General features: G+C 37.8%; 1 protein-coding gene across 1 annotated transcript in view; it reads right to left on the minus strand.

Moving 5' to 3' along the window:
• c3a.1 (complement C3a, tandem duplicate 1) overlaps window positions 1-25,401 on the minus strand; it is a 41,930-nt gene that overhangs the window by 3,120 nt on the left and 13,409 nt on the right. Inside the window, exons 17-37 of the mRNA XM_052603407.1 lie at window positions 23,249-23,446; window positions 22,871-22,973; window positions 22,358-22,446; window positions 18,587-18,726; window positions 18,068-18,280; window positions 17,880-17,940; window positions 17,571-17,654; window positions 16,618-16,821; window positions 16,439-16,514; window positions 16,148-16,307; window positions 9,353-9,448; window positions 9,091-9,247; window positions 8,766-8,929; window positions 5,901-6,059; window positions 5,625-5,684; window positions 5,452-5,542; window positions 5,277-5,322; window positions 4,690-4,780; window positions 3,412-3,501; window positions 2,986-3,091; window positions 674-763 (exon numbers count right to left, since the gene is read on the minus strand). Coding sequence (XP_052459367.1) covers window positions 674-763; window positions 2,986-3,091; window positions 3,412-3,501; window positions 4,690-4,780; window positions 5,277-5,322; window positions 5,452-5,542; window positions 5,625-5,684; window positions 5,901-6,059; window positions 8,766-8,929; window positions 9,091-9,247; window positions 9,353-9,448; window positions 16,148-16,307; window positions 16,439-16,514; window positions 16,618-16,821; window positions 17,571-17,654; window positions 17,880-17,940; window positions 18,068-18,280; window positions 18,587-18,726; window positions 22,358-22,446; window positions 22,871-22,973; window positions 23,249-23,446 — 2,478 coding nt within the window. The remainder of the gene's footprint in view (window positions 1-673; window positions 764-2,985; window positions 3,092-3,411; window positions 3,502-4,689; window positions 4,781-5,276; window positions 5,323-5,451; window positions 5,543-5,624; window positions 5,685-5,900; window positions 6,060-8,765; window positions 8,930-9,090; window positions 9,248-9,352; window positions 9,449-16,147; window positions 16,308-16,438; window positions 16,515-16,617; window positions 16,822-17,570; window positions 17,655-17,879; window positions 17,941-18,067; window positions 18,281-18,586; window positions 18,727-22,357; window positions 22,447-22,870; window positions 22,974-23,248; window positions 23,447-25,401) is intronic.

Here is a 25,401-nt window from a genome sequence, read left to right on the forward strand (position 1 = left end):
AAAGCTGCGGTAGGGAACTTTTGACGCTCTAGCGGTTAATAAACAGAACTGCTTGCGTCTTGTGGAAGAACATCGTAGCCGGAACTACTTCTCTCTGTTTATGTCTATGAATAATCACAAAGGTAATGGGTTACTCCGCCGCGGTATCCCCGAAGCAATCTGAAATAGTCTGAATATAGACACTTATTATAGGTGCACCCTAGTGATTCAGGACAAGCTAAAAACACGGTTTGGAAAACTGATTCATGGTGTACTCACTTATTATATACATTTTTCTACATTTTTAACACAAACAAAGTTAAGGACCGCAGCTCTGATTGGTTGTTTCTTACCGGGAGCGGTCAGTAACTGTAAATGGCAATAGGACCACTGGGAGGAGCCAGAGGAGCTTGATTTTTTTCATAGATTATCTGTCTCATATTCTACTGTCAGGACATAATGACAGGTTTAATAAATATGTAAAAAATATATATTTACAAAAGTTCCCTACTGCAGCTTTAATTCTGGCAATATAGATGATTGCAGTTCAACCCTAGCAGTTTGTTGAGCACATTAAAGGCCAGACTGTTTAATTACAACATTTAGGAATGTTTTTGCAGGCTAACATTAGTGGACTGCAGGGGACCAAATAAAATGATTTATTTTATAAACAATATTTTGTGGCTGATAATACCTTCTGCACACTGGCACAGGTCTCCCTTACACAGTATGGATATAGCACCATCTGTCCTTTCAGGGTGGAAGAACTTTGTACAGCGTGCATCTGAAAAACACACACACAAAACAGACATGGATCAAACAGACATGATTCATCAAATGCAAATTAATTAATCAATCAGTTCTGGAATGTAAGCGATTTTATTATTTCAAAGTGCATGAGTCCATGGTTCTTTGTAACTGCAAGTTTCAGTTTAGCTTTAACTACTACAGATATGCTGTTTATAATGCCACTATAATTTATAATTGTTTTATACTTTTACAGGTGCATCTCAATAAATTAGAATGTCATGAAAAAGTTTGTTTATTTCGGTAATTCAACTCAAATTGTGAAACTTGTTTATTAATTAAATTCAGTGCACACAGGTTGAAGTAGTTTAAACTTTGGTTCTTTTAATTGTGATGATTTTGGCTCACATTTACAAATATTTTTAGTGAATATTTGGCCTTCTGGAAAGTATGTTCATTTACTGTACATGTACTCAGGACTTTAATTGCTTTAACCCCTTACTAGTCGCCCCCCTTTTTTTGGCATGGAGACAGAAATTAAATACCCAAAATGAAAAGGTTTCTGCTCATGATTATTTCTGACTAGATACATAATCAACCTTTGTCTGAAGAAATATGAAGTAAACATAAGTAAATATCCACATATCTCCACAGATATGCATCTTTGGTCTATAAATCCTTATTGACGCTGTTCAGTGAGTCTATGTGAACACAAATAAACCGCTCTTGACGTGACTGAATATGAGTGAGTGGTGAATTTCTATTCAAAATGTGGCATAATACGGATTTATTATTTTGCACTCCTGACATAAATCACTAAATAACTACCACTGCAACAATGTTTTATCAAAATATTGGCCAAATATCGATGCTAGAGTCTTTAAACTTTCAATTGATGCACAGTTTGTCCAGATCAAGTAAGTGATGTTTAACGTGCTGTGAAAGTGAAAAAATAATAAACTGGGGCCGTGTGCGATGTTTGCACGTAAAGGGGTTAATTACTGCCTCAATTTCGTGTGACATTGAAGCGATCATTTTGTGGCACTGTTGAGGTGGTCTGGAAGCTCAGGTTTCTTTGACAGTGGCCTTCAGCTCATCTGCATTGTTTGTTCTCTTGTTTCTCATCTTCCTCTGGACAATACACCATAGATTCTCTCTGGGCTTCAGGTCTGGTGAGATTCTGGCCAGTCAAGCACACCAACAAAATGGTCATTTAACCAACTTTTGGTGCTTTTGGCAGTGTGGGCAGGTGCCAAATCCTGCTGGAAAATGAAAGCAGCATCTTCATAAAGCTGGTCAGCAGAAGGAAGCATGAAGTGCTCAAAAATATCTTGGTAAACGGCTGCAGTTACTTTGGTTTTCAAAAAAAAAACAATGACATTGCACCCCAAATCATCACAGACCTTGGAAACTTAACACTTAATACAACTTGTGCTATGAGCTTCTCCATCCTTCCTCCAGACTCTAGAACCTTGGTTTCCAAATGAAAAACAAAACTTGCTCTCATCTGAAAGGAGGACTTTGGACCAATGGGCAACAATCTAGTTCTTCTTCTCCTTAGCCCAGGTAAGACGCCTCTGACGTTGTCTGTGGTTCAGCAAATTCCTTGACACATCTGTGTGTGGTGGCTCTTGATGCGTTGATGCCTTGACCCCAGACTCAGTCCATTCCTTGTGAACTTCACTCAAATTCTTGAATTGATTTTGCTTGACTATCCTCATAAGGCTGTGCTTCTCTCGATTGGTTGTGCATGTTTTTCTTCTACACTTTTTCTTTCGACTCAACTTTCTGTTAACATGCTTGGATACAGCACTCTGTGAACAGCCAGCTTCTTTGGCAATGAATGTTTGTGTCTTACTCTCCTTGTGAAGGGTGTCAATGACTGTCTTCTGGACAACTGTCACACAGCAGTCATCCCCATGATTGTGTAGCCTAGTGAACCAAACTGAGAGACCATTTTGAAGGCTCAGGAAACCTTTGCAGGTGTTTTGAGTTGTTTAGATGATTGGCATGTAACCCTGATCATAAACCTAAAACAGATATTTCCTGAAAAGTTATATCTCAATTCTGATTGGTTGATGGATGTTGATCCAGGAACATGTTGTACTTGGTGAAATCATGGCCACCGTGTGTATGTGTGTGTATGTGTGTGTGTGTGTGTGTGTGTGTGTGTGTGTGTGTGAAATCATGGCCACCGTGTGTATGTTTGTGTGCGTGTGTGTGTGTGTGTGTGTGTGTGTGTTTGCACCAAACACTTACTGGGTGAGTAATATTCATATATTGTGACTGCAGCGGGTTGTAGGACACCCACATTAAGCATCTTGTTCATTCTGAAGGCAAGTCTTTGTCGCTCTTTACGCAAAACCTGAAAAAAACAGTAAACAAACCAAGTTTTTGATTAGGCTGCAGGTCATATTGCACACTGGAAACGGTCCATGTTAACATCAGCACAAGAAAAAATGAATAAAAAAAAAAAGAATTAAACAATTTACATTTTTTACACCCATAAGCTATATGTTAAATATGTACTTTCTCTTGTGGTTATACGACTGTAATAATTCGGCCACACTGCACAAAATGTGAACATGCAGTGACATGGAACCTTCTGGCAGTAGAGTATATTCTTTGTCAGCCAATCAGAAGCAAGAATTCAACATATTTTAAATAAATATATTATAGAAATACCCTGTCTAAGTAGAGGATGAGGGATCCTCGCTCTGAGAGCACTTTGTCCATCTCAAATTTCTGAATGTATCTCTCCTTCCCTCTGGACAACTGAGGGCAAAGAAACAAGACACAAATGAACACATGATATGATCAAATTGCTTTATTACCGGCTTGTAAATGATTATTAGATTGCATGCACAATCAAGGTTGTTTTTTTTATATAGTGCTTTATACAACACAAATTGTTTCAAAGCAGCTTCACATTAAACCACAAAAACTGTATTAAAATGTTCATGAATAACGAAAAAAATTGCAGCTGTAAATCAGCTCTAGTGTCATTATTCAACTCGATTCAGTACAGTGTAGTTTCAATGCAGTTCAACTGCTAAAGTTTCAAAATTCATTAAAAAAGTTAAACTCAGATGTATTTCTACAGAACACACCAGTGTTGTTATTATTCATCTCAAGTCAGTTTGATTTTAATCTAAATAAAGTGAATGAAGGCCTCCTGTAGTGAATCAATGCATTTTTGTAAGAAAAATATCCATATTTAAAACTTTAAAACTTTTATATCTAGCTTCCGCTGACCATCACACGCTCATTCCAGCAAATGATTTAGGACGTAGGAGTATCGTAAGGTCCCATACACGAGAACCGACGTTTGTTTACAGAAGCAAAGGAAAATCAGTCTCCTCTTGACTTATATCGAAATACTCCATCATTCTTCTTTACATATCTTTGTTTTGTACTTCTTTGCAACTTTTCATCTTTTCATGTCCTATGTCATCCACCGGAAAATCGCTCTATTGTGAACACGTATACAACAGTTAACGGAAGCTAGAGATTATACATTTATAAAATGTTTTACCATTTATAAAACCTTTTATATGGATGGATGTTCTATATTGGACTTTTTTTGGACTATTGACAAAAAACACCTATTCACTGCCATTATAAAACTTGGAAAAGCCAGGAAAATGTTATACAACTCCGATTGGATTTGACCGAAAGAAGAAAGTCAGATAAACCGAGGATGGCTTGAGGGTGAGTAAATTATGTTAAATTATATTTATATTTATATTAAATTATTTTCATTTTTGGTTGAACTATTCCTTTAACAGGCTAATGTAATGCTAAACTGCGTTAGCAATAGCTGTTTAGATTAAATCAGATAGTGATTTGATAGACAATGTCAGATAGGCCTTATATTTAAGGTTTGCTTCTAGGATGTTCTAGATTGATGTCATTTACTATACAGATGTGAGGCATCACTGCATCAGTTTGTCATCACAATACCTCTTCCAGATCTCTGTTCTCCACAGTAAATCCAGTTGGTATGCCAATGTCCAGAATAGTCATGGTGGCATCAGTTTTATCACTTTTGTAGCTGTGAAGATGAAGATATCAAGAGAAGATTTTAATGACAGGTCTTTTTGGTTTTGTAATTTTTCTCCATCTACATCTACTCTACGTCTGTGTTTAAAGCTGTTTTCACAATAGGGCTTTTGGTTTGAACCCAAATACATTTGACTTCCGAATTATCATATAGTAGTAACGCAGAGTTGCTCATCTCTGAATAAACTTGTCTCTGTAAAACGAGTTGCCTCTGTGTCAGAATCTACTGAAACTGAAATCTCTGTTGGTGTCATTATTTAATTAAAATGCTAACCAGCTGTCACTAGAACTCACATTCATGACGCAAACATACTGCAAATGTGGGAAAAGTGAGGCGGGATCGAACTTGGACACTGACTGACTAATCAGTAAAAAAACAATTAACAAGTCAGAGTGAGAAAACAGCAAAAATAATCACATGCTGATAAATAAAAAATAAAATAGTTATTGGCATAACAATAAACTTATTAGAATATGTGTTAACATACTAGAAATCCATAGTCATCTTGTACGTTTCAATGGCTCCTTGTTTTGCTAAAGAAAAAAAAAAAACATGTTAAAAATCTAAACTAACAAACAACACTTAATGAAGTGTTTTGGAGGTTTTATTCTAGCTCTGAATGTATGAAAAGTGCCACAGAAAGGGCAGGAATTCAATCTTACTTTCATTTTCTTTCTCCAATTTAACAGTCAGATCAAAGAAAGTACAGTCAGATTTCTTCTCAACAGGTCTGGCGTAGTACATCGTCAGAACCTGAAAACAGCCGAACGTCTCAGATTAGATGTTACACACTTTAATCTTGCTGTTGACTGTATAAGCGCTCATGAACACTCACTGAGAGAGTGGCTTTTCCAGTTCCTTTAGCAGTTACATTGAACTCCTGTTTTATGTCCACCTGTTGAGTGAATGCAGATGTACTCGAGTCATCAGAATTAAGTCCATGATATAATAGAGATACCTGAAGATTTCACTGACCAAATGTAAGACCATTTACATTGTAAACAATTAAAAATGATGGATGACAAGTAATAAAACTACCATAACCCCCCCAAAAATACAAAAACCAATAACACACAAACAGTTTGAATCTAGTAGATGAGTTATTCCTCACCCTGTCTGATCGTGTAAGATGTGCATTGTCTCTTTTGATAGTATATCTGACAGGTTTGCTTCTTCCTGCTACAGACAGCTCCACTTCCATATTGAAGTTGTGTCGGTCCTTCACCTGCGTGCGATACTCTGCCACGGCCTGGAACACCATGATGGTCGCCTAGAAAAGACAGAAAAGCATTTAAAGGGGGTGTGAAATGCTATTTCATGCATACTGAGTTATTTAACCCTTTTAAAGAGTTGGATTCCCATGCTAAACATCGACAAAGTTTCAAAAATTAAGTTGTACGTTTGAAGGAGTATTTTTGTTCCAAAATTACTTCTTCCAGTTTGTCACAAGTTTCGGAAAGTTTTTTTCGAGTATGGGTTTGTGTGACGTTAAATGGAGCGGAATTTCCTTATATGGGCCTAGGGCGCGTCTGCCGGAAGAGCGCTCGCTCCCGTATAGCAGAGCAGAGAGAGGCTGTGCACAGACAATCACTGATCAGAGCGAGAGCGTCGCGATATGTCACAAAAGTAGTGTGTCTTTGGTTGCCAGGGCAAGACAACCCTGCACAGATTACCAAAAGAGAAACAGCATTAAGGGACCAGTGGATGGAGTTTATTTTTACAGAGCATCGACGGAGTTGTGCAAGTGTTTTTGTTTGTTCCCTGCATTTCGAAGATGCTTGTTTTACAAACAAGGCCCAGTTTGACGCCAGATTTGCACATCGTTTATTTCTTAAGGATAATGCAGTCCCAACGAAAAAGGGTCACGATCGTGTGTTGGAACCGCAGGCGGTGAGTAAAACTGCTTCAAATATCTCTGTGTTGTTAACTTAGCTATCGGCGCGTAAGCACATCAAGTAAACAACATACGCTGTTGGCATCAAAATGCACTTTCCACATGTACAGCTTAAAAAAAAAAGAAAAAAAAAAAAAAGATGACATAAAGTGGAACTTATTCATTTTCCAAAACCGCTAAGCAAATATATACAATTTCATTACATACCACATAGAGACGTCCTGCTGTAGTCATTGCTGCGGCTGCTGCTCTTGTTCAATTTCAGCCTCTGGATCTGATTCTGGATCATAAATATGCGCTGAATCTGACTGTTAGCCATGGTTTGTTTTGGATGTTTTTTTCCTCACGGTAATGTCACAGCTTCCAAACGCTCTCAACGCAAAAGCCTACTCGCGCTTGTGATTCTTTAGCTCCACCCACACGCCACGCCTCCAGTCGGTCGTGTTTTTCCGGGAAAAATCGGTAGAGACTATCTTTCGCTTATGAATATAATAAAACTAAAGACTTTTTGGAGTTATGAAGAATGCACTACTACTCTATAGGTACTCAATAGGGATGTGCATCTCCATAACTGAGGCCGATGCGATACGCATCTCGATGCATAGCCAACGATACGATACATTAAAGATACATGAAGCAGCTAGCGATGCGATACGATACGATACACCTCTGTTACAATGCAGTGCGATCCGATTTCGATTCGATTCAACACGATTCGATGCGGTATGATGCAATGAAACAAATCATGATATGCATTTCATTATGTTACAGATACTTTTATTTCTTTGTTTCAGACAACAAATCATAAATTAACTTAAGTGCCTTCTGATTTGTAGTGCATGACCCTTATACAAATAGGCTTTGGTAGTGCAAAAAAATATTAAATAAAACCAATTTTTTTTTTCCTGTTTTGTCCCTACTTAAACTTTTAAAAGCTCAAACATTTAACAGTGAAACAATTTAAGGATGCTGCTCAGAGGTAAACTGAAGAAAAGTTCCATAACATGCTAGCAGATGAATGTGCTTTCAGCAGACAGGCTTACTCAGTGAACAGAAAACAGGTGCTATTTTGACATAACCAATAATAATATGAAGTACCAAAAGAAAAAAAAATTGTCAGTTATTTCATAACTGTATTCAAATGTAAAAAAAAAAAATAATAAAAATAAAATAAACTAGTATAGGCAGTCACAGGCTGCTGTAAACCAGACTCATCAGATTAAATTTAACTTAAATATGCTCTTTTAAGGTTTTTCTTAAGAAATTTCAGTTGATCCGAGCAGAACTGTTAGGCAACTTCGATTGAAAAAAAGTTTTGATCGTTTGATCACCCGGCGTCCCGCTAGCAGTGGCAGGTTCGGCTAAATCCGAGTGAGAGGAGGAGGAGGAGGAGGAGGAGGAGGCGGCAGCCGGCGTCTCCAAACTCACACCGTGTCGGCGCTTCAGGTGTGTTGTCAGATTTGTCGTGCTGCCTGTATATTTTATAGCGGCACGACATATTTTACAAATTGCATGGGTTTTATCAAGATTTCCAGCTTTCTTATAAAAGCCAAAGTGTTTCCACACACTGGATTTGTAACTACTTGGTGGAGGATGCAACTGCTCTACCTCTGCCATGTTAATCTATGTGACTTTCTTGACACGCCCCGGTCTCTGTGGTGTTGTGAAAGGCTTACGTCATCACGCAATAGTGAAGAGAGACGTGCTTGAAAAACAGTTTAGAAGGGTGAAAACAATCTAAAAATATTATTCCTTTTCTAACTAATGAAAGTATAGTTATCTACTAATAATTATAAAGAAATAAATCTGGGTTTACCGATGCAGATATGTTAGAAACGATGCATCGCGATACAAAAGCCAATTTGAATCCGATGCACACTTTTTAAACCGATGCATCGCATCTTTAACTTTTTAAGCCGATGCACCGAGCGAATCGGGGAATCTTCCCATCCCTAGTACTCAAGATTAACAGGATATTGAGTGAAAACGAGCATTTCACCCCCCCCTTTAAATCCTGCCCCGCAGTGTCAGTCCTGCACTTGTTCTGCTGTCTATCAGTCAAATGATGAGGTGTTAGTGTACCTGTGTGGTGCCAGATCCTCCATAGTGAGACTGTTGTCTGTTCAGCCAGTGCACTGCTTCTCCTGCTTTATCAAAGTCTTTTGCCTTCACAAGCGCCAGCACAGCATAAGCCGTCGCCTCTAGTGAGTGATGATGCTGTCCAGGGACAGTCCAGGACCGACCGGCTGTTTCAAACACAGCACAGCAATAGAAACAGGATTGATTGTCTCAAACAGCTGTCCTTAAACCACAAAACATCTGTAATTCTTCTATTATTTACACTTGGGTCAGAGTGAGCACTGTTACAAAGTGCATCTCTTTTTGATGCATTGTTGACTTGACTGACCTTCTTTTTGTGAGGAGTGTTTCATTAAAATGTCTTTTTTGAGTTTGTTGTCATTGGACATGGCGTACGACGTCATCGCAACAGCGTAAGGATTGGTCAGTTGTGGAAGTCGACCATCTAAGAAGACAACAGCCTTCTTGATACTTTCAGGCAGACTCTATAAAAGTGAGTGGTAGAGGTTAAACCCAAAAGAAGGGTATAAAAAGCAATTGTTCATTATAAATAGTTCTGTCAAAAACAATGATGTAAGAGGTGTTCTTACACCGACTGATCCAGCACAGATCTCTCTGGCCTCTTGCATGGCAATCACAACAAAGGCCGTCAGAGAGGCTTCAGCATCTTTGCCACGCACGTCACCCTGGAACACAGTACAAAGTAAAAGAAATGAAATCAATAATATGAAATCAAAGTTTGCTAAAAGAAGCTTGCAAAAATATTTTTCCAGGACTGCAGAACTACAAAATATTGTGACATAGTGACAGTATAGGTATTGCAAATGCTTTGGTTCACCTTTGCATTGGCGTGAACAACTTTACACATGCTTGTAGAATTACTGCTATTCCTTTGGAAGTTTTGCTTTTGCATTTTTTCATGATACATGGGGGGCGGCAAGAACAGTAAAAAAAAAAAAAAAAAAGTATATATATATATATATATATATATATATATATATATATATATATATATATATATATATATATATCTCGAGCGCAGCGTCAGTTCAGTCAGGCCACGGAGGCAAGGCTGTGAACGGCTGATGCGGTCAGCTGTCAAATCGCTCCAATCACTACCACTCTCCTATTAGACACGGGACCTATATATACGTGGCACTACGGCTCGGTAAGTATGCTCAACGACTCGCAAGGCTCAAACTGCTCACGAGAGCCTCAGGAACTATCAGACGGCGAATCTATCTCCATACGAAGCGTCAAATCAGGTTTGGCAGGATTCCCACAGAGTATCTCACCAGATTTCAGTCGCGCACGTAAGCGAATTTGCCGTATTTGTCAAGCAGCAGACTGAATTGATACAAGTGAGCTTGATATAGACTTTTCGCACGTGATTCATCGTCAGTGTGTACTAATACGACCGAATCACAACTTACACGAGATCTGCTCCTCGCTGGAAGAAGCCATATATTCAACAAATCAAAGCATCCACGAACAACTGGCAATTTCAACTTTAATTCATCTTTGGACATCTTCACGAAGCTAAGCAAAGTATTTCATTTTTACAAACTAGTGCTATTAGGCGAACATGCTTCAGACATTGTTTATTGAAAAGCTATTGTCCAGTTACGTTGTGAGGCATGCTATCATATTACCACACCGGTAACACAGTTAAATATACCCAAGAGCCTCGTTAATCTGTGGTCAAGGCTGTCGATATTAATGGCTGCTGCTTCAGGGATGCTTCATCAAAAGTATTTAACAACTTCAACACACTGGGTTTAATCCGCGATTTGCTGTTGCTCAAACACGATCAAGTGCTTTATACTACATGTACAGATCGTAATTTTGCTCGTATAAAGGCTAAAACGAATCCGACAAGGGCTTATGCTGTTGCCTTAATTAAAGTCTGACCATATATATATATATATATATATATATATATATATATATATATATATATATATATATATATATATATATATATATTTATAAAAAAAGGCTTCCTGCTTTACAGGTGCACGCTGATTTTCAGCTGTTTAAAGAGCATCCTTCGCTACTCCTATTTCCGACTGCGGGCGATCCCGCCCCACTCCACACACTAAGAAGATATTTGTTTAAGCTATCAAGATATGGGACTGCTTGCTCGTGAGGTTTATATATTGTCCAAAATCATGTGCTAGTCCTGCCGTGCATCGGAGGGATTAATGCTTTTGCCGGCTCAACTACGAGCCTCCGCTGACTGAGCGCGCACCTGATCAAACGCTTGGCTAACCCCTTGGCTCATACGCGTCACATTCGCCATCGTACAGGGTCATAGTACGGGTGTTTGAATCCTCGAAAATGCTGAAAATTAATGCAGTGTTTTCAGGGTTAATTGTATAAGCGCTTGGATTTAATAATTACCTGGAAATGCGCATATTTGAGTTAATATTTGCTCTTAGGGGCAACCATGGTTCATTTTATAAGCAGCTCCGCTCGAGTCTGCACCTGTGGCTGTAGAGTGCTCTATTATGCAACAATAAATAAATAAATAAATATTCCCTGCTCAGTTAAACTACATTCTAAGACTGCAATGCATACAATCATATGCAGGGTTCCCCAGCATCAGGGTAGGTATTATTGCCATTTTATAATCACACACGGTGTTGAATGCTACAGTCGTGTCAGATCATGTCACTGGACTGGACTCTCTCGAACAACAGCGGAATAATGTAAACAAGAATTAATTTGTGGCTAGTCCGCGAAATGCAGTGGAATCGTCAGTCATCAATCAGGGAAATGTTGCAAGTCTGTAAATTAAATCCCGAATGGATTAACCATCTGTTATGCTACAAAAATCACATATCGAAGGATGTATGAACATGATGTGTAATTCTCCCACAAACATTAATCGTTATTGGGACAAAATCTAAGGACATCATTATTGTAAGGACATCTATACAAACCGTTGTACCGGGCCAAGTGCGCCACCTGTTGGCAATTTGATGATTTGTCTAGAACAATGGAATTGCTTATGCACCTTAAAATCCAAACGTTTTACAAGCAAGGGTGTCTGTTGGGTTTCATGTGCTTAACTAAGGTAAGGTAAGGTAAAACATTTACCTAGTCTGTAGTGCTGGAAAATTAAATGTCTTGGAAGTGCTTGGATTTACTCAAGGCCGTAACAACCCTGGTGTACTTTCTTGGAACAACAGAGGGCGACAATGACTAACCATCCTCCGAAACCATCGGGCATCATTAGTGAGAATTACTGGCTGCATCCGATCTTGAGCAGCTGACTCGATGAGCATCAGGTGTGTTCGACTCACCAGCACCATGCAAACCAATCGCAAATCTGACCGAAGCAGTGCATACCGTGTGGAATTTTGTCCAACTAAGACTGCGCCGACGCACATGACCGTAAGGTGTGCCATCAAGTATTGCGATAGTGTTCGAGAGCAGCCGGCTGATTCAGCCTGCACTTCTCCAGAGTGACAGCTGGAGCGCTGATGACACAACACAGCTGTTCACGATTGGCCAGACTCACCACATGGCTACGTTCACCTGTGTTTCAGGGTTTATTCAACATTTCAGTTCCAAAAATGGCCACATATCTCCGCTTAGAAGGTAAAAGCGTTCATGTAGTCATGTAGGGGAAGTCGTGGCCTAATGGTTAGAGGGTTTGACTCCCAATCGAAGGGTTGTGAGTTCTAGTCTCGGGCCGGACGGAATTGTGGGTGGGGGGAGTGTATGTACAGTTCTCTCTCCACCTTCAATACCACGACTTAGGTGCCCTTGAGCAAGGCATCGAACCCCCAACTGCTCCCCGGGCGCCGCAGCATAAATGGCTGCCCACTGCTCCGGGTGTGTGCTCACAGTGTGTGTGTGTGTGTTCACTGCTCTGTGTGTGTGCATTTCGGATGGGTTAAATGCAGAGCACAAATTCTGAGTATGGGTCACCATACTTGGCTGAATGTCACTTCACTATCACTAGTCAACTGTTGTATTGAGTCACGTCATCCAAACAACAAAAAAAAAAAAAAAAATCAAGTGACCTTATTCTTGAAATATATGGCACTGTATTAAGTAATGTTGAGTATCTGTGCTCACAAAATGTTCTGAAACGCCTGCGTATTTGACAATTCTGCATTTTATTACTTCATAGTGATAAGTATGTGATTATAGACATGTCTGTTTCTCCTCATAAACCGTTTTTGGACAGGTTTCTGAAGCAGAGTAATGATCTATAGCTGATCTACAGCTAAATATAGGAGCGTTGGTTATAACCAGTGGATATTTTGTACTACGTACATTTAATGATAAATACGACACTGACCGCAAGGGAAAAAGGAGAATGAGGAGGAGGATGAGAAGAATGAGGAGGAGGATGAGAAGGAGATAGATAAGGAGATGAAGAATGAAGAGGAGGATGAGGAGAGGAAATGAAGAATGAGGAGGATAATAAGGATAAGGAGGAGGATGAGAAGAAGGAAATGGGGAAGAAGAAGTATGAGGAGAAGAAGGAGATGGATGATGAAAGAATGAGGAGGCGAATTAGAAGGAATGGAGAAGGAGAATGAGAAGAATGAGGAAGGAAGGAACAGATGCTTAGAGAAAACCCTCGCTGCTACGAAAAAAAAAAAAAAGTATAAAGCAAAAGGGGCTGCTGTTTTCTCCTGCTGGGAGATTACCCCTTGCCGCGATACCTGAGAGGGCCGCTGTTATCCCTCAAGCGAGGGACGAACTCCCCCTCAGAAGAAAGGGACCTGCTGTTCTCTCCAGCTGGAGAGAACACCCTTTGCTGCTATGGCTGCAGGAGACTGCTGTTCATCCTTCAGCAGAGGATGAACACCCCTGCTGCTTAAAATAAGAGGGGACTTGCTATTCTCTCCCTCGCTTTAGATAGGAGAACACGCCTCTCCTACCATAGGCTGCTTAAGGACTTCTCCATAACATTATCTTTCTCTTTTGCAGGAAGGAAACAAGGAAACGCTACTCTCCTACCACTCATACCAAGCTCAGGGACATGATGCTCGTTTGCGGTTCTCCTGCTGGAGAAAATACCCTCGCTGCTATTACCAGCTACCTTAATTATGGAGAGGCCCGCTATTTTCTGCCTCATTAGAAGGGAGATACCCCTTCGCTAGCCAGTAGGTTACATTAAGGATATCTCAATAACACTGTCTTTTCTCTTTGCAGGACTGGAACAAGGTTGGTTTTGGGGTTCTTCTTCAGGCAGTAATACTCTCATTATGTTTTGGGGGTTAATGTTAAAGCTCTTGTATGTTCAATTATTCTGGGAGCAAGAACCCCAATAAGGAACCATACCGCCAAAGATAAATTGTGTTCAATAAACTCAAGTAAACTTGCCAAAGTGGTTCCTGTCTGAAATCGAGCGCAGCGTCAGTTCAGTCAGGCCACGGAGGCAAGGCTGTGAACGGCTGATGCGGTCAGCTGTCAAATCGCTCCAATCACTACCACTCTCCTATTAGACACTACGGCTCGGTAAGTATGCTCAACGACTCGCAACCCTCCCTCCCTCCCCATTATAAGCATGAACACATTACTGGGCACCTTCTGGCTGTCGTCTTGTTTGTTTCAGATCACTAAGGCTTCCAAAAATCTTAGCTGGCATGCACAGCAAAATCCCCAGTGTTAATTTAACACTCCCCAGTGTTAATTTAACACTCTGAGTGTGGACTCATATAAACACTGAAGCAGTGTTAAAAGTAACACTGAAGCAGAGTTGAAATTAATGAGATAATTAAGAAGTTAATTGAGTTATGATTAAGCATTATTGAAGACACCTGATGTTAACAAGCAGAATCACAAACGAGAAAAATCACAATTTGTGTGTCACCATTATAGTGGTCAATGTTTGCTTTAGCTGGCATCTTGGCTTGTAACTTTTTACTTTTAAAGTTTGTTTGTCAAACCAAGAGCAAAAATCATCGCGTGTTGATGATTATGTTTTAATGTAATCGTTGTTTGACATGAATCACTGAACTCGTTTACAGTGTTTTCTCAAAGTAATACTTCCATTATTGATTGTCACAGCTTTGATTCCACAATGATAAAGTCTGTATTTTCTATACATTTTGTAGATATCTCTTGCAAGTGATTCTGATTTTTTTTTTTACAAAAGAATTCTAATTTTAGGCACACACAGATAACAATAATCAACGTATGAATCTCAACAACGGTGACAACATATTCAGATAAACAGACCAACTCTGAACATCACAAAACTAGATACAAAATGAACATAAAAACAGCAAAAATAAAATATAGTTAGAATAAAAAGTTAAAAAGACAGTTCAGGTCATAATTTATTCATGCCGCAATGCATGATGGGAGCCATGGATGAGTTTTTATTGGCTACAACATGCTTTTTTGATGGTCACCGTTGTTGTGATGCTCAAGCTGATTCCTGATGTCTGTGTGTCCAAACAGAAGTTTTCTTTTTTTACGTAGAACTAACTATTAAAAACATGTCATACTATGTCAGAAATTCTGGGTTGCTTACTTTTCTTTTTCACTTAATTTATGTATGCAGTAAAGAAACTTAAACTCAGGCATTCAGGTCACTCTATAACAAATAGCTCAAATCACAATCAATGGTACACATGATTGCCTTTGCTGTGGTCTGTCTGTATGATATAATTCAGTCACCACAGACACACAAAATCTAGAATTAATAACTGAAGGGTCAAGATCCCAACTAAAGCAAACATTGACCACTATAATGGTGATACACAAATTGTGATTTTCTCGTTTGGTGATTCTGCTTGTTAACATCAGGTGTCTTCAATAATGGTCAATCATAACTCAATTAACTTCTTAATTATCTCATTAACTTCAACTCTGCTTCGGTGTTACTTTTAACACTGCTTTAGTGTTTATATGAGTCCACACTCAAGAGTGTTAAATTAACACTGGGGATTTTGCTGTGTGGACCTCATTGCGGAGAGACACCCATCTTCATAACCAGGCTACGTACCACTGCCACATATACATGATTATCACCGTTTGCTTTAAAGACTTTATTAAACGTCTTAATTATTATGTATTTCTAAATTCATGGTTCTGGGGGGTTAATGTTAAAGCTCTTGTGGGGAATTGGCAAATTGGCGCCCCTGCTTGCTGAGAAGGTGCAGTGCACACAGAAGAGAAAGGGAAAGGGGAGCGGGGCATGGGGCGCGGGGGACACTTCACCTCTGGGTGCATCCCAAATGTCGAAGGGGTGTCGCCCAGGGTGTAATTCAATGTAGTAATTCAATTGCAACTGATCTTACAGATGTGCAAAAGTTAGTTATTTAATGTAGTTCTACTGCTTGCTTCCATTCCTGTTCTCCTGTACTCCAGATGAGTTTAAATACAGTCTATCATAGTCATATTCAACTTACCACCATTTCTCCATGAATCACAGCTGAATCCTCTTTAAAGGACCCATCTGGCAGTTGTTTGTGCAGGACAAGCCACTTGAGGGCGCTGCAGAGCACATTTTCCTCTATTTGAGCAAAGTCATTGGCCATAGCGAAGATTTTAGCTACGTATGCTGTCAACCTTTAACGGAGAGAAACAAGTGCAAATGAGGGACAAGTAATAACTTGTTATAATAATAATAATAATAAATTATCACAGGGAATCACTGGCAATGAAAATAAAACAAATAACATTGATTGAAATTAAAATACCATGTGCTGCTCGGCCTGTGTGTCCATGCAGCATAGGATCCATCTGTTTTACGGTAACCCAGCTGCCGCTGATAACCTTTATACAAAAAATAAATAGTTTATTGTTTATTATCTGTTTTTGATCAAAAGTTTTCTAGAGAGCATCTCTCAGAGTATGTTATGATTTTATTCCGAATCACCTGTGTTGATATGGTTGATAGCTTCATTTCGGCGCTCCATGCCAACAGTCTCCCACTGACTGGTGCTGTCCAGATAATGAGTGGCAATGACAGGAAGAGTCATATAGATCATGTTCTGCTCTCCACATCCATGAGGCTGGACAATAAGGCGACCCATGAAGTCTCCACTGATGGCCTGCTCAACTGTCTGAGCGATCTCTTCACCTGGAGAGATAAAAGAGTGAAAGCAGACTGAGTATTCAGCTTGAGCTGGTTTGACTCGACACTAGAGCACGGGAATCAGAATGGTCACTGGTCATCCTGAAGAGACATCAGACATTGTGTCCTAACCGCGACATGCAATACAAGGTATCCTTTCCATGTTAATCAGAGTTCTGTTCTTATCAGCTGCTACAGCAATATCTGACGAAAGAGGTATGCTACCTTAATAAACCGCCATTTAAAATAGATTTTTGACCAAAAACAAACAAACTAAAAAACTAAATATGGCAGATGATTCATATTTCAAGATCGATGCTTATGAATCAGCATGATTTGTAATCGATGCCAGAAAACAGGAAACCGTTGCTTGATATTTATTTTTTAATAGGTTGTGTTAACAAAGATTACTCAGAGTCAAAGATTCATTAGCCTTATATATATATATATATATATATATATATATATATATATATATATATATATATATATATATATATATATTTGGCTAATGCAAAGCCCTGTAAATTAAGGCCAGTCTCAAACAGATGAGGCAAATGCCATGACCAAGTGATAAAAATCTTACAGTTGTTAGAAACCAGCCCCTTTATGAAGTACGGATGAAACAAATTTGTCATGGAAAATAGACAGTTTGATTATAATGACATTATGATAGATATAGACTTGAACTCTTAAAAAAAAAATGAAATAAAAAAAAAAAATCACTCATTCACTGAAAGCATCTTTTTCCTTACCAGTTATTGAGATGTAGGTGTTAGCAGGGGTGTCTGGAACTCGATCAACTGGTATTTCAGATTTTACCACTATAGGTTTTTCTCCTGTTCGAGAAATAGTGAAGAACATAAAGATGGAGGAAGAGACATGAGTCACATGCTGATCACATTTGGTTTGCTTTTTGGTTTTTGAAGTACTGAGCGAGAAAAGAGCAGGAGTTCATTGGTATTCATACATGTTTTTGTCTTGACTGACCGAAGGTAAAATCACAATAATTCACTGGTTTTTGTGATTGAATACAAGTTTCTATGGTTCACAGTAAATCTCACCATTCTTAACAGGATTGAGCTCCACATTTTTTCTGTGTACTGGAATCAGCACACCCTCAGACTGAAAGAGAGAGATAGAGTGTTAACTACCCATGATGCTCTAGTTTATCTATTCAAAGTGACAAACCTCTACTAATGATACAAATAACCAAATAAAATAAAGTGTCAGAATTTTCCATTAGACTTACCACCACCTTCAGCGGCTTTCTCACTCCATCAGAGTAGATGGCATCATATGCTGAAGCTTTCACCTCGATCATGTGATTTCCCAGCGTCATGGGAATAATCACATATGAAACTGATATACTGGAGTCTTTCTCAACAGATACTGTCGTTCTGTATTTGCCTTTCTTACTGGCAAAGCTGCAAACATCTTCTGTCTCCATGAACTCCACACGCACCTGCATAAAATAATAAAATGAGACTCAAATCATTTAATATATTAGATGAAACTTCCTCCAAAATAAATGCATATGGGTTTAACATGAAATGTGTGATGATGGGATATATTTCTGTTTCAGCACAGGACAGTATCCTACACGTTTCTTCAGTTTGAGTCACAAGCAGCTCAAAAACCTGAAATGAGTCTCAGGATCCGTGCATGCTATCATTAGATGATTTGACTCAAGCAAAAATGTTTTCTACAATCCACATGACTATAATGTGCATTAAAACTGAATAAATTTTTTATATTAAAAGTAGTCCACCTTCTGCTTCTTTGGGGTGTAGTTGTGAATAATGGCCCTGATTTCCAGTTGTTCGCCGCGCACAGCTGAGTAAGGCATCTTTAGGTCAATGAAAAGATGCTTAAAAACGACCATCTCCTCAGGTTCTGCCACACAGATGCCTTTGAGGAGGAACACAGACACACAGAAGGATTTAAAGCAGCAGCTCCTGCACTGTAAAAAGTGATACTCTATATTTACTCAATTAAATTGTGGCAACAGATTACAAGCAATATTGTTAATTACATTTAACACATTAGAATTAATTGGAATTAATCAAATGAGATGCTTGAAAGAAATTATTCAAAATGAGTAAAATAACATGAAAAAAATAATTAAAATATATTTAAAAATATCGGTTTTGTTGGATAAAACGAGAAGCACCCAGCTGCAGCCTGCATATAGAGGCGGGGTGGCACAAATTAACCCGCCCCATACCTACTGTGATTGGTTTGACCATCTTTCATAGGCATACATGATAGGAAATGCGTGTGTAGTTGGTGTACACTGTTAAAAATAATACATTATATTTAGTTAATAAAATTGTGGCAACAGATTACAAGCAATATTATTAATTAAATTTAACACATAAGAATTCATTAGAATTAATCAAATGAGATACTTAGAAATTAACCATTCAAAATGAGTTAAATAGCACAAAAAATAAGCTAAGTTTAAACAAATAGAAACAACAACAAAAAAATAACATTTCTTTAAGAAAAACAACACACTATGAACATTATGTTATGCATACCAGGCCAGTAGTTGGCGACTAAGAAACACAGCCCAAAAATGTAATTTACAAAGTCATGTTTTAGTTGATTACATGGAGATGATACAGGCATCATGTTCAAAAGCTCATGTTTTCAAGCTACCAAAACTGGAGACACCTGATGTTAACAAACAAAATCACTGCAGGAGAATAATCTAAATTTTGGTTACCATTACGGTGGTCAGTGTTTGCTGTAAATGGGAACTTTACCCTTAACCTTTCAAACAAAACTTTTTTTGGTTGCTGTAATTGTGAGATTGCCGCTAGATAAGCCAATAAAGAGTAAGATCAGGTGGTGTTGTTTGTTTTGACAGCATTTGGTCTGGGTTTCAGTTGTCCTATGTTTGAACAGCATAAGGTCTGGACATTTAAAAAAAAAAAAAAAAAAATTATTTAGGCACACAAACATCAAGAATTAGCCTGAGAATCTCAACAATGGTGACCATCAAAAATCTTGCTGCACTGCATTCTGGATGCCACCAATCGAAACTAATTTATGGATCCCATCATGCTGTCTGTCACCATTCTTGAGATTCATATGCTGGTTCTTGATGTCACTTAGTGCCAAAGAGAAAGTTTCCCTTCTCCATCGCATTTTTTTTTTTCTTAATCAGAATTCTTAAACTCTGGATTTCACATAAAAATCCAGGTCTTCTATTGCAGAATTACAGATGTTGCTTTAATGAATGTCAATTTGTCTCTGAGAACAGACTCCATTTATAATGCTCAGGCCAAACAAAGATTGTGCTAGATTATAACCAGGACCACCGCAATTCTGTCAGCAAATCTAGCTGTTATAATTCAGTTACAACAGCAGTACAAAATGTAACATTAAAAAGTAAAGGGTCAAGAGCCCAACTAAAGCAAACACGGACCACTATAATGGTAACCCTATAAATGTACCTTTTTTTCCTTCAGTGATTCTGTTTGTGGACCTTAGGTGTCTTCAATAACTTTTGGGGGACTGAAGACACAAACTTCTGAACATGATGCCTGTATCATATCTATTTAAGCAACAAAAATGTGAACATGTATAGTGTTTCATGATCGCCAACTACTGGCCTGGCATGTATAACATAGTATTCTTTAGCATAGTGTTTTTTGTTTCTTTGTTTTCAATAAAATCAATATTTTTTGTGAAAATTGTAATTAATTTTTTCATGTTATTCTACTCATTTTGAATGGTTGGTTGTAACCATCTAATTTGATTATTAATAATTAATTATAAAGTGTTAAATTTAATTAATAATATTGAATGTAACATTTTAAACAATTTTATTGAGTAAATAAAGTGAATCATTTTTTACAGTGTGGAGGATGATGATTATGTTTTTCAGAGCATGTACAGTCATGCCCACAAATATTGGCACCCTTGGCAAATATGATCAAATAAGGCTGTGAAAATTAATCGGCATTGTTAATCCTTTTGATGTTTTTTTTTTTTTTTTTTTTTTTTTTTTTTTTTTGAAAAATGTATGCTTTCATTGGATACTAAGAATTTAAAATGGGGGGAAATATCATTCTGAAATAAATGTTTTTCTATAATACACATTGACCTCAATTAAGGACACCCTTTTATTGAATTATTTTTTAAACCTCCATTTGCCAGTTTAACAGCTCAAAACTGTCTCCTATAATGCCTGATGAGGTTAGAGAACACCTGACAAGAGATCAGAGAACATTCCTTCATCCAGAATCACTCCAGACCCTCCAGATTCCCAGCTTCTCCTCTTCAGTTCACTCCTCTCATGTTCTGTAGGGTTCAGGTCAGAGGACTGGAATGGCTATAGCAGAAGCTTGGTTTTGAGCTCAGTGACCCATTTCGGTGTTGTTTTTGAGGTTTGTGTTTGGATTATTGTACGGTTGAATGATCCAAACATGGCCCATTATAAGATTTCTAACAGAGTCAGTCACTTACTGATTTTTTATCTGTTGGTATTTAATAGAATCCATGATGCCATGTGTCTAAACAAGATGTCCAGGACCTCCAGCAGAAATATAGGCCCACAAAATCAAAAATACAGCTGTATATTTCATTGTACACATGGGGTACTTTTTATCCCTGTTTTCACCAAACCCATCTTGAGTGTTTACTGCTAAAAAGCTCATTTTTAGTTTCATCTGATCATAGAAGCCAGTCCCATTTGAAGTTCCAGTCGTGTCTGATAACTGAATATGCTTTAGTTTGTTTTTGGATGAGCTAGGAGAATTTTTATTGAAACCCTCCCAAACAACATGTGTTGATGTAGGTTCTGTTTGAAATTTTTTTTAAAGGTTTTCTGAACCAGAAACTCAACTATTTTCTGCAATTCTCCAGCTGTGATCCTTGGAGAGTCTTTAGCCACTCGAACTGACCTCCTCACAATGCATTAGGACGATATAGACACACAACCTCTTCCAGGCAGTTTTCTAACATTTTCTTTTGTTTGTAAATTCTTAATTATTGTCCTGATGGTGGAAATGGGAATTCTCACTGCTCTAGCTCTTTTCTTAAAGCCACTTCACCAATTTGTGAAGCTCAATCATCTTTTGCTGCACATCAGAAATATATTCTTTGGTTTTTCTGATTGTGATGGATGATTAAGGGCATTTGGGCTTTGTTTTCCCTCCACTTTATATTTCTGTGAAACAGGAAGCAATGGCTGGATAATTTCATGTTTATAATCATGCTGGAGTGCTCAAAATTGTGAATATGAATGGGAATATACTTCAGAGATATTTTACTCATAAGAATTTCTAGGGGTGCCAATAATTGTGTCCAACGAGTATTTGAGAAAAACATTAATTTCATAATGATATTTCCCCTCCGTTTTAAATTCTTATTATCCAATGAAAGGATACATTCTTGTGAATTTTTTAAATAAAAAATCAAAAGGATTAACAATGCAGATGAATTTTCACAGGCTTTTTTTGATCATATTTGCCAAGGGTGCCAATATTTGTGGGCATGACTGTATTGTGTGTTTGCAGCTTCTCTTTACCAAGTGTTGGTGACAGACTGACAGCCAAGATCTGCCAGGTAGTGATAGAGTCTTTGAGATAGATCACTTTTTCTTTGGCTGGTGTTGGACTGGAATATGAGATATATAAATGTGAAGTTACAAATATGAAATATAATATACCATAAATAACAGAAACTGTTGAAGTACAGTTATAACATTTGTTTAATATCTAAATTCATCTCAGCCTAATAAAGCATCATAAGATTGGCGACCTGGAGGAATTATGTCTAACAAGCAACGAGATTCAGATGTTTTCTGAATATAAGCTGATGAAATACTGTTGTATACCACTACTGCTTTCTTATTAGCATCTATGAATGACATTAATGGATGTCATTTCATGTTGTTGAGCTAAAAAAATGCATAATATCAAAGATAATTGAGAAACAATGCTCTTTGTTGTCGGAGGTCATCAGCTCAAGTCAGCTGAGATCATGATGTTTATTCACTGCCAGTGACTTGTCTAAGACGTGTCTAGTGTCTCCTACTCACCATTTGTCACATAGATCAATCTCCTCCCAAAGCCAACTCTCAGGGAACTGCGTACGTGACACAATCTCTTCAGAGTCTGTGTAATAGTCATCATCATCATCACCTGTTGTGACAGAGAAAAAAACAATGAAACGGTGGAAAAACATCAGATAATCTTATCATATAAATTGTATCATTATTATCTCTGATGACTATCCACTTCCACTATTATCCTACTTTCCAAAGTACCCAAACCTCAAAATATCAGTGTCAATTACTGCTTTGACATTGTGACAAGTTCAAGTGAGAATTGTATGCTGTATTTTCAGTTTATTTTATACATTGATAGCTTCTGATAGGACGGTGCAAGCTAGCGGAGCCATCAGTTCATAAACTCACTGCGAGCCAGAATCATCTCCTCCTCTTCGGTCTTCATGTTCTTGCGATCTTTTATCTGGTCACAGCAGTCCAGGAAGGCCTTGACACACTCTTGCCCATCGACGATGTACGTGGATCTTTGTTTACAGGTGTAGCCGAGTTTATTATCCTTCATCCCATCAACACAACACTGCTTCAGTTCACCAGTGTATTTACCAGCTGAGAAGACAATGTCGATGTAGAACAATGAGGGAAGTAGGAGAACCCAAACATAAAAATGTGTTTGAGAACTGACCTAAACGAGAAGGGCTCTGGGTCTTTAACACAGTAAATGTTCTGGTATACTTCAAACAAAATCAAGAACAAACTGATGTTTGTTAGCTTGAAACAGCTTGCCAAAACAAACTTTAAAGAAACGTTCACCTTCGAACTACCAGTAATGATTATAGGTAGGTGTGCTTCTGTAGCTCCGCCTTCTTTGGCGTGAAAATATTTTCCGGTCTTTTTTGTCTCTTCAGTCGATTGAGGTCAGACACACAGCAAAATCCCCAGTGTTAATTTAACACTCTGAGTGTGGACTCATATAAACACTGAAGCAGTGTTAAAAGTAACACTGAAGCAGAGTTGAAGTTAAAGAGATAATTAAGAAGTTAATTAAGTTATGATTAAGCATTATTGAAGACACCTGATGTTAACAAGCAGAATCACCAAACGAGAAAAATCACAATTTGTGTGTCACCATTATAGTGTTCAGTGTTTGCTTTAGCTGGGATCTTGGCTTGTAACTTTTTACTTTTAAAGTTTGTTTGTCAAACCAAGAGCAAAAATCATCGCGTGTTGATGATTATGTTTAAATGTAATCGTTGTTTGACATGATTCACTGAACTCATTTACAGTCTTTTCTCAAAGTAAAACTTCCATTATTGATTGTCACAGCTTTGATTCCACAATGAAAAAATCTGTATTTTCTATACATTTTGTAGGTATCTCTTGCAAGTGATTGTTTTTTTTTATTATTAAATTTTTTTCATTTTAGGCACACACAGATAACAATAATCAGCATATGAATCTCAACAACGGTGACAAACAGCATATTCAAGTAACCAGACCAACTCTGAACATCACAAAACTAGATACAAAAAAATGAACATAAAAACGGCAAAAGTAAAATATAGTTAGAATAAAAAGTTAAAAAGACAGTTCAGCTCATAATTTATTCATGCCGCAATGCATGATGGGAGCCATGGATGAGTTTTTATTGGCTACAACATGCTTTTTTGATGGTCACCGTTGTTGTGATGCTCACGCTGATTCCAGATGTCTGTGTGTCTAAACAAAAGATTTATTTTTTTACGTAGTACTAACTATTAAAAACATGTCATACTGTGTCAGAAATTCTGGGTTGCTTACTTTTCTTTTTCACTTAATTTATGTATGCAGTAAAGAAACTTAAACTCAGGCATTCAGGTCACTCTATAACAAATAGCTCAAACCACAATCAATGGCACACATGATTGCCTTTGCTGTGGTCTGTCTGTATGATATAATTCAGTCACCACAGCCACATAAAATCTAAAGATAATAACTGAAGGGTCAAGATCCCAACTAAATCAAACATTGACCACTATAATGGTGACTCACAAATTGTGATTTTCTCGTTTGGTGATTCTGCTTGTTAACATCAGGTGTCTTCAATAATGCTCAATCATAACTCAATTAACTTCTAAATTATCTCATTAACTTCAACTCTGCTTCAGTGTTACTTTTAACACTGCTTTAGTGTTTATATGAGTCCACACTCAAGAGTGTTAAATTAACACTGGGGATTTTGCTGTGCAGTAGTAAAAATATTAATCTAAAGTTACACACTGTTTAAGACTGTGAAGCTGCTTTAGTTAAAGCAAAGTGCTAAATGTATAATCGTGACATGACTTGAGTGCTGAATTGCAAAGCTGGTCCTAACATGCACACATCTATAATCACATGCTTTCTCAACTGTTTTCTGACTACTTTCATTTTTGTTGTCTTATTTTGTTTTTGAGAGGAAAGCATGCAGTTCTCATTTACATATTTATCCAAACATTTTCTATCCTATGCAAAGAACAAAAATAGATAGTATATCAGGGATTTAAAAGCCCAGAAAATCCTTTCTGATTTGAATTGAAAGAATATAA

Source organism: Carassius gibelio, chromosome A1 (genome assembly GCF_023724105.1).
Source record: "Carassius gibelio isolate Cgi1373 ecotype wild population from Czech Republic chromosome A1, carGib1.2-hapl.c, whole genome shotgun sequence".
Taxonomy (NCBI): domain Eukaryota; kingdom Metazoa; phylum Chordata; class Actinopteri; order Cypriniformes; family Cyprinidae; genus Carassius; species Carassius gibelio.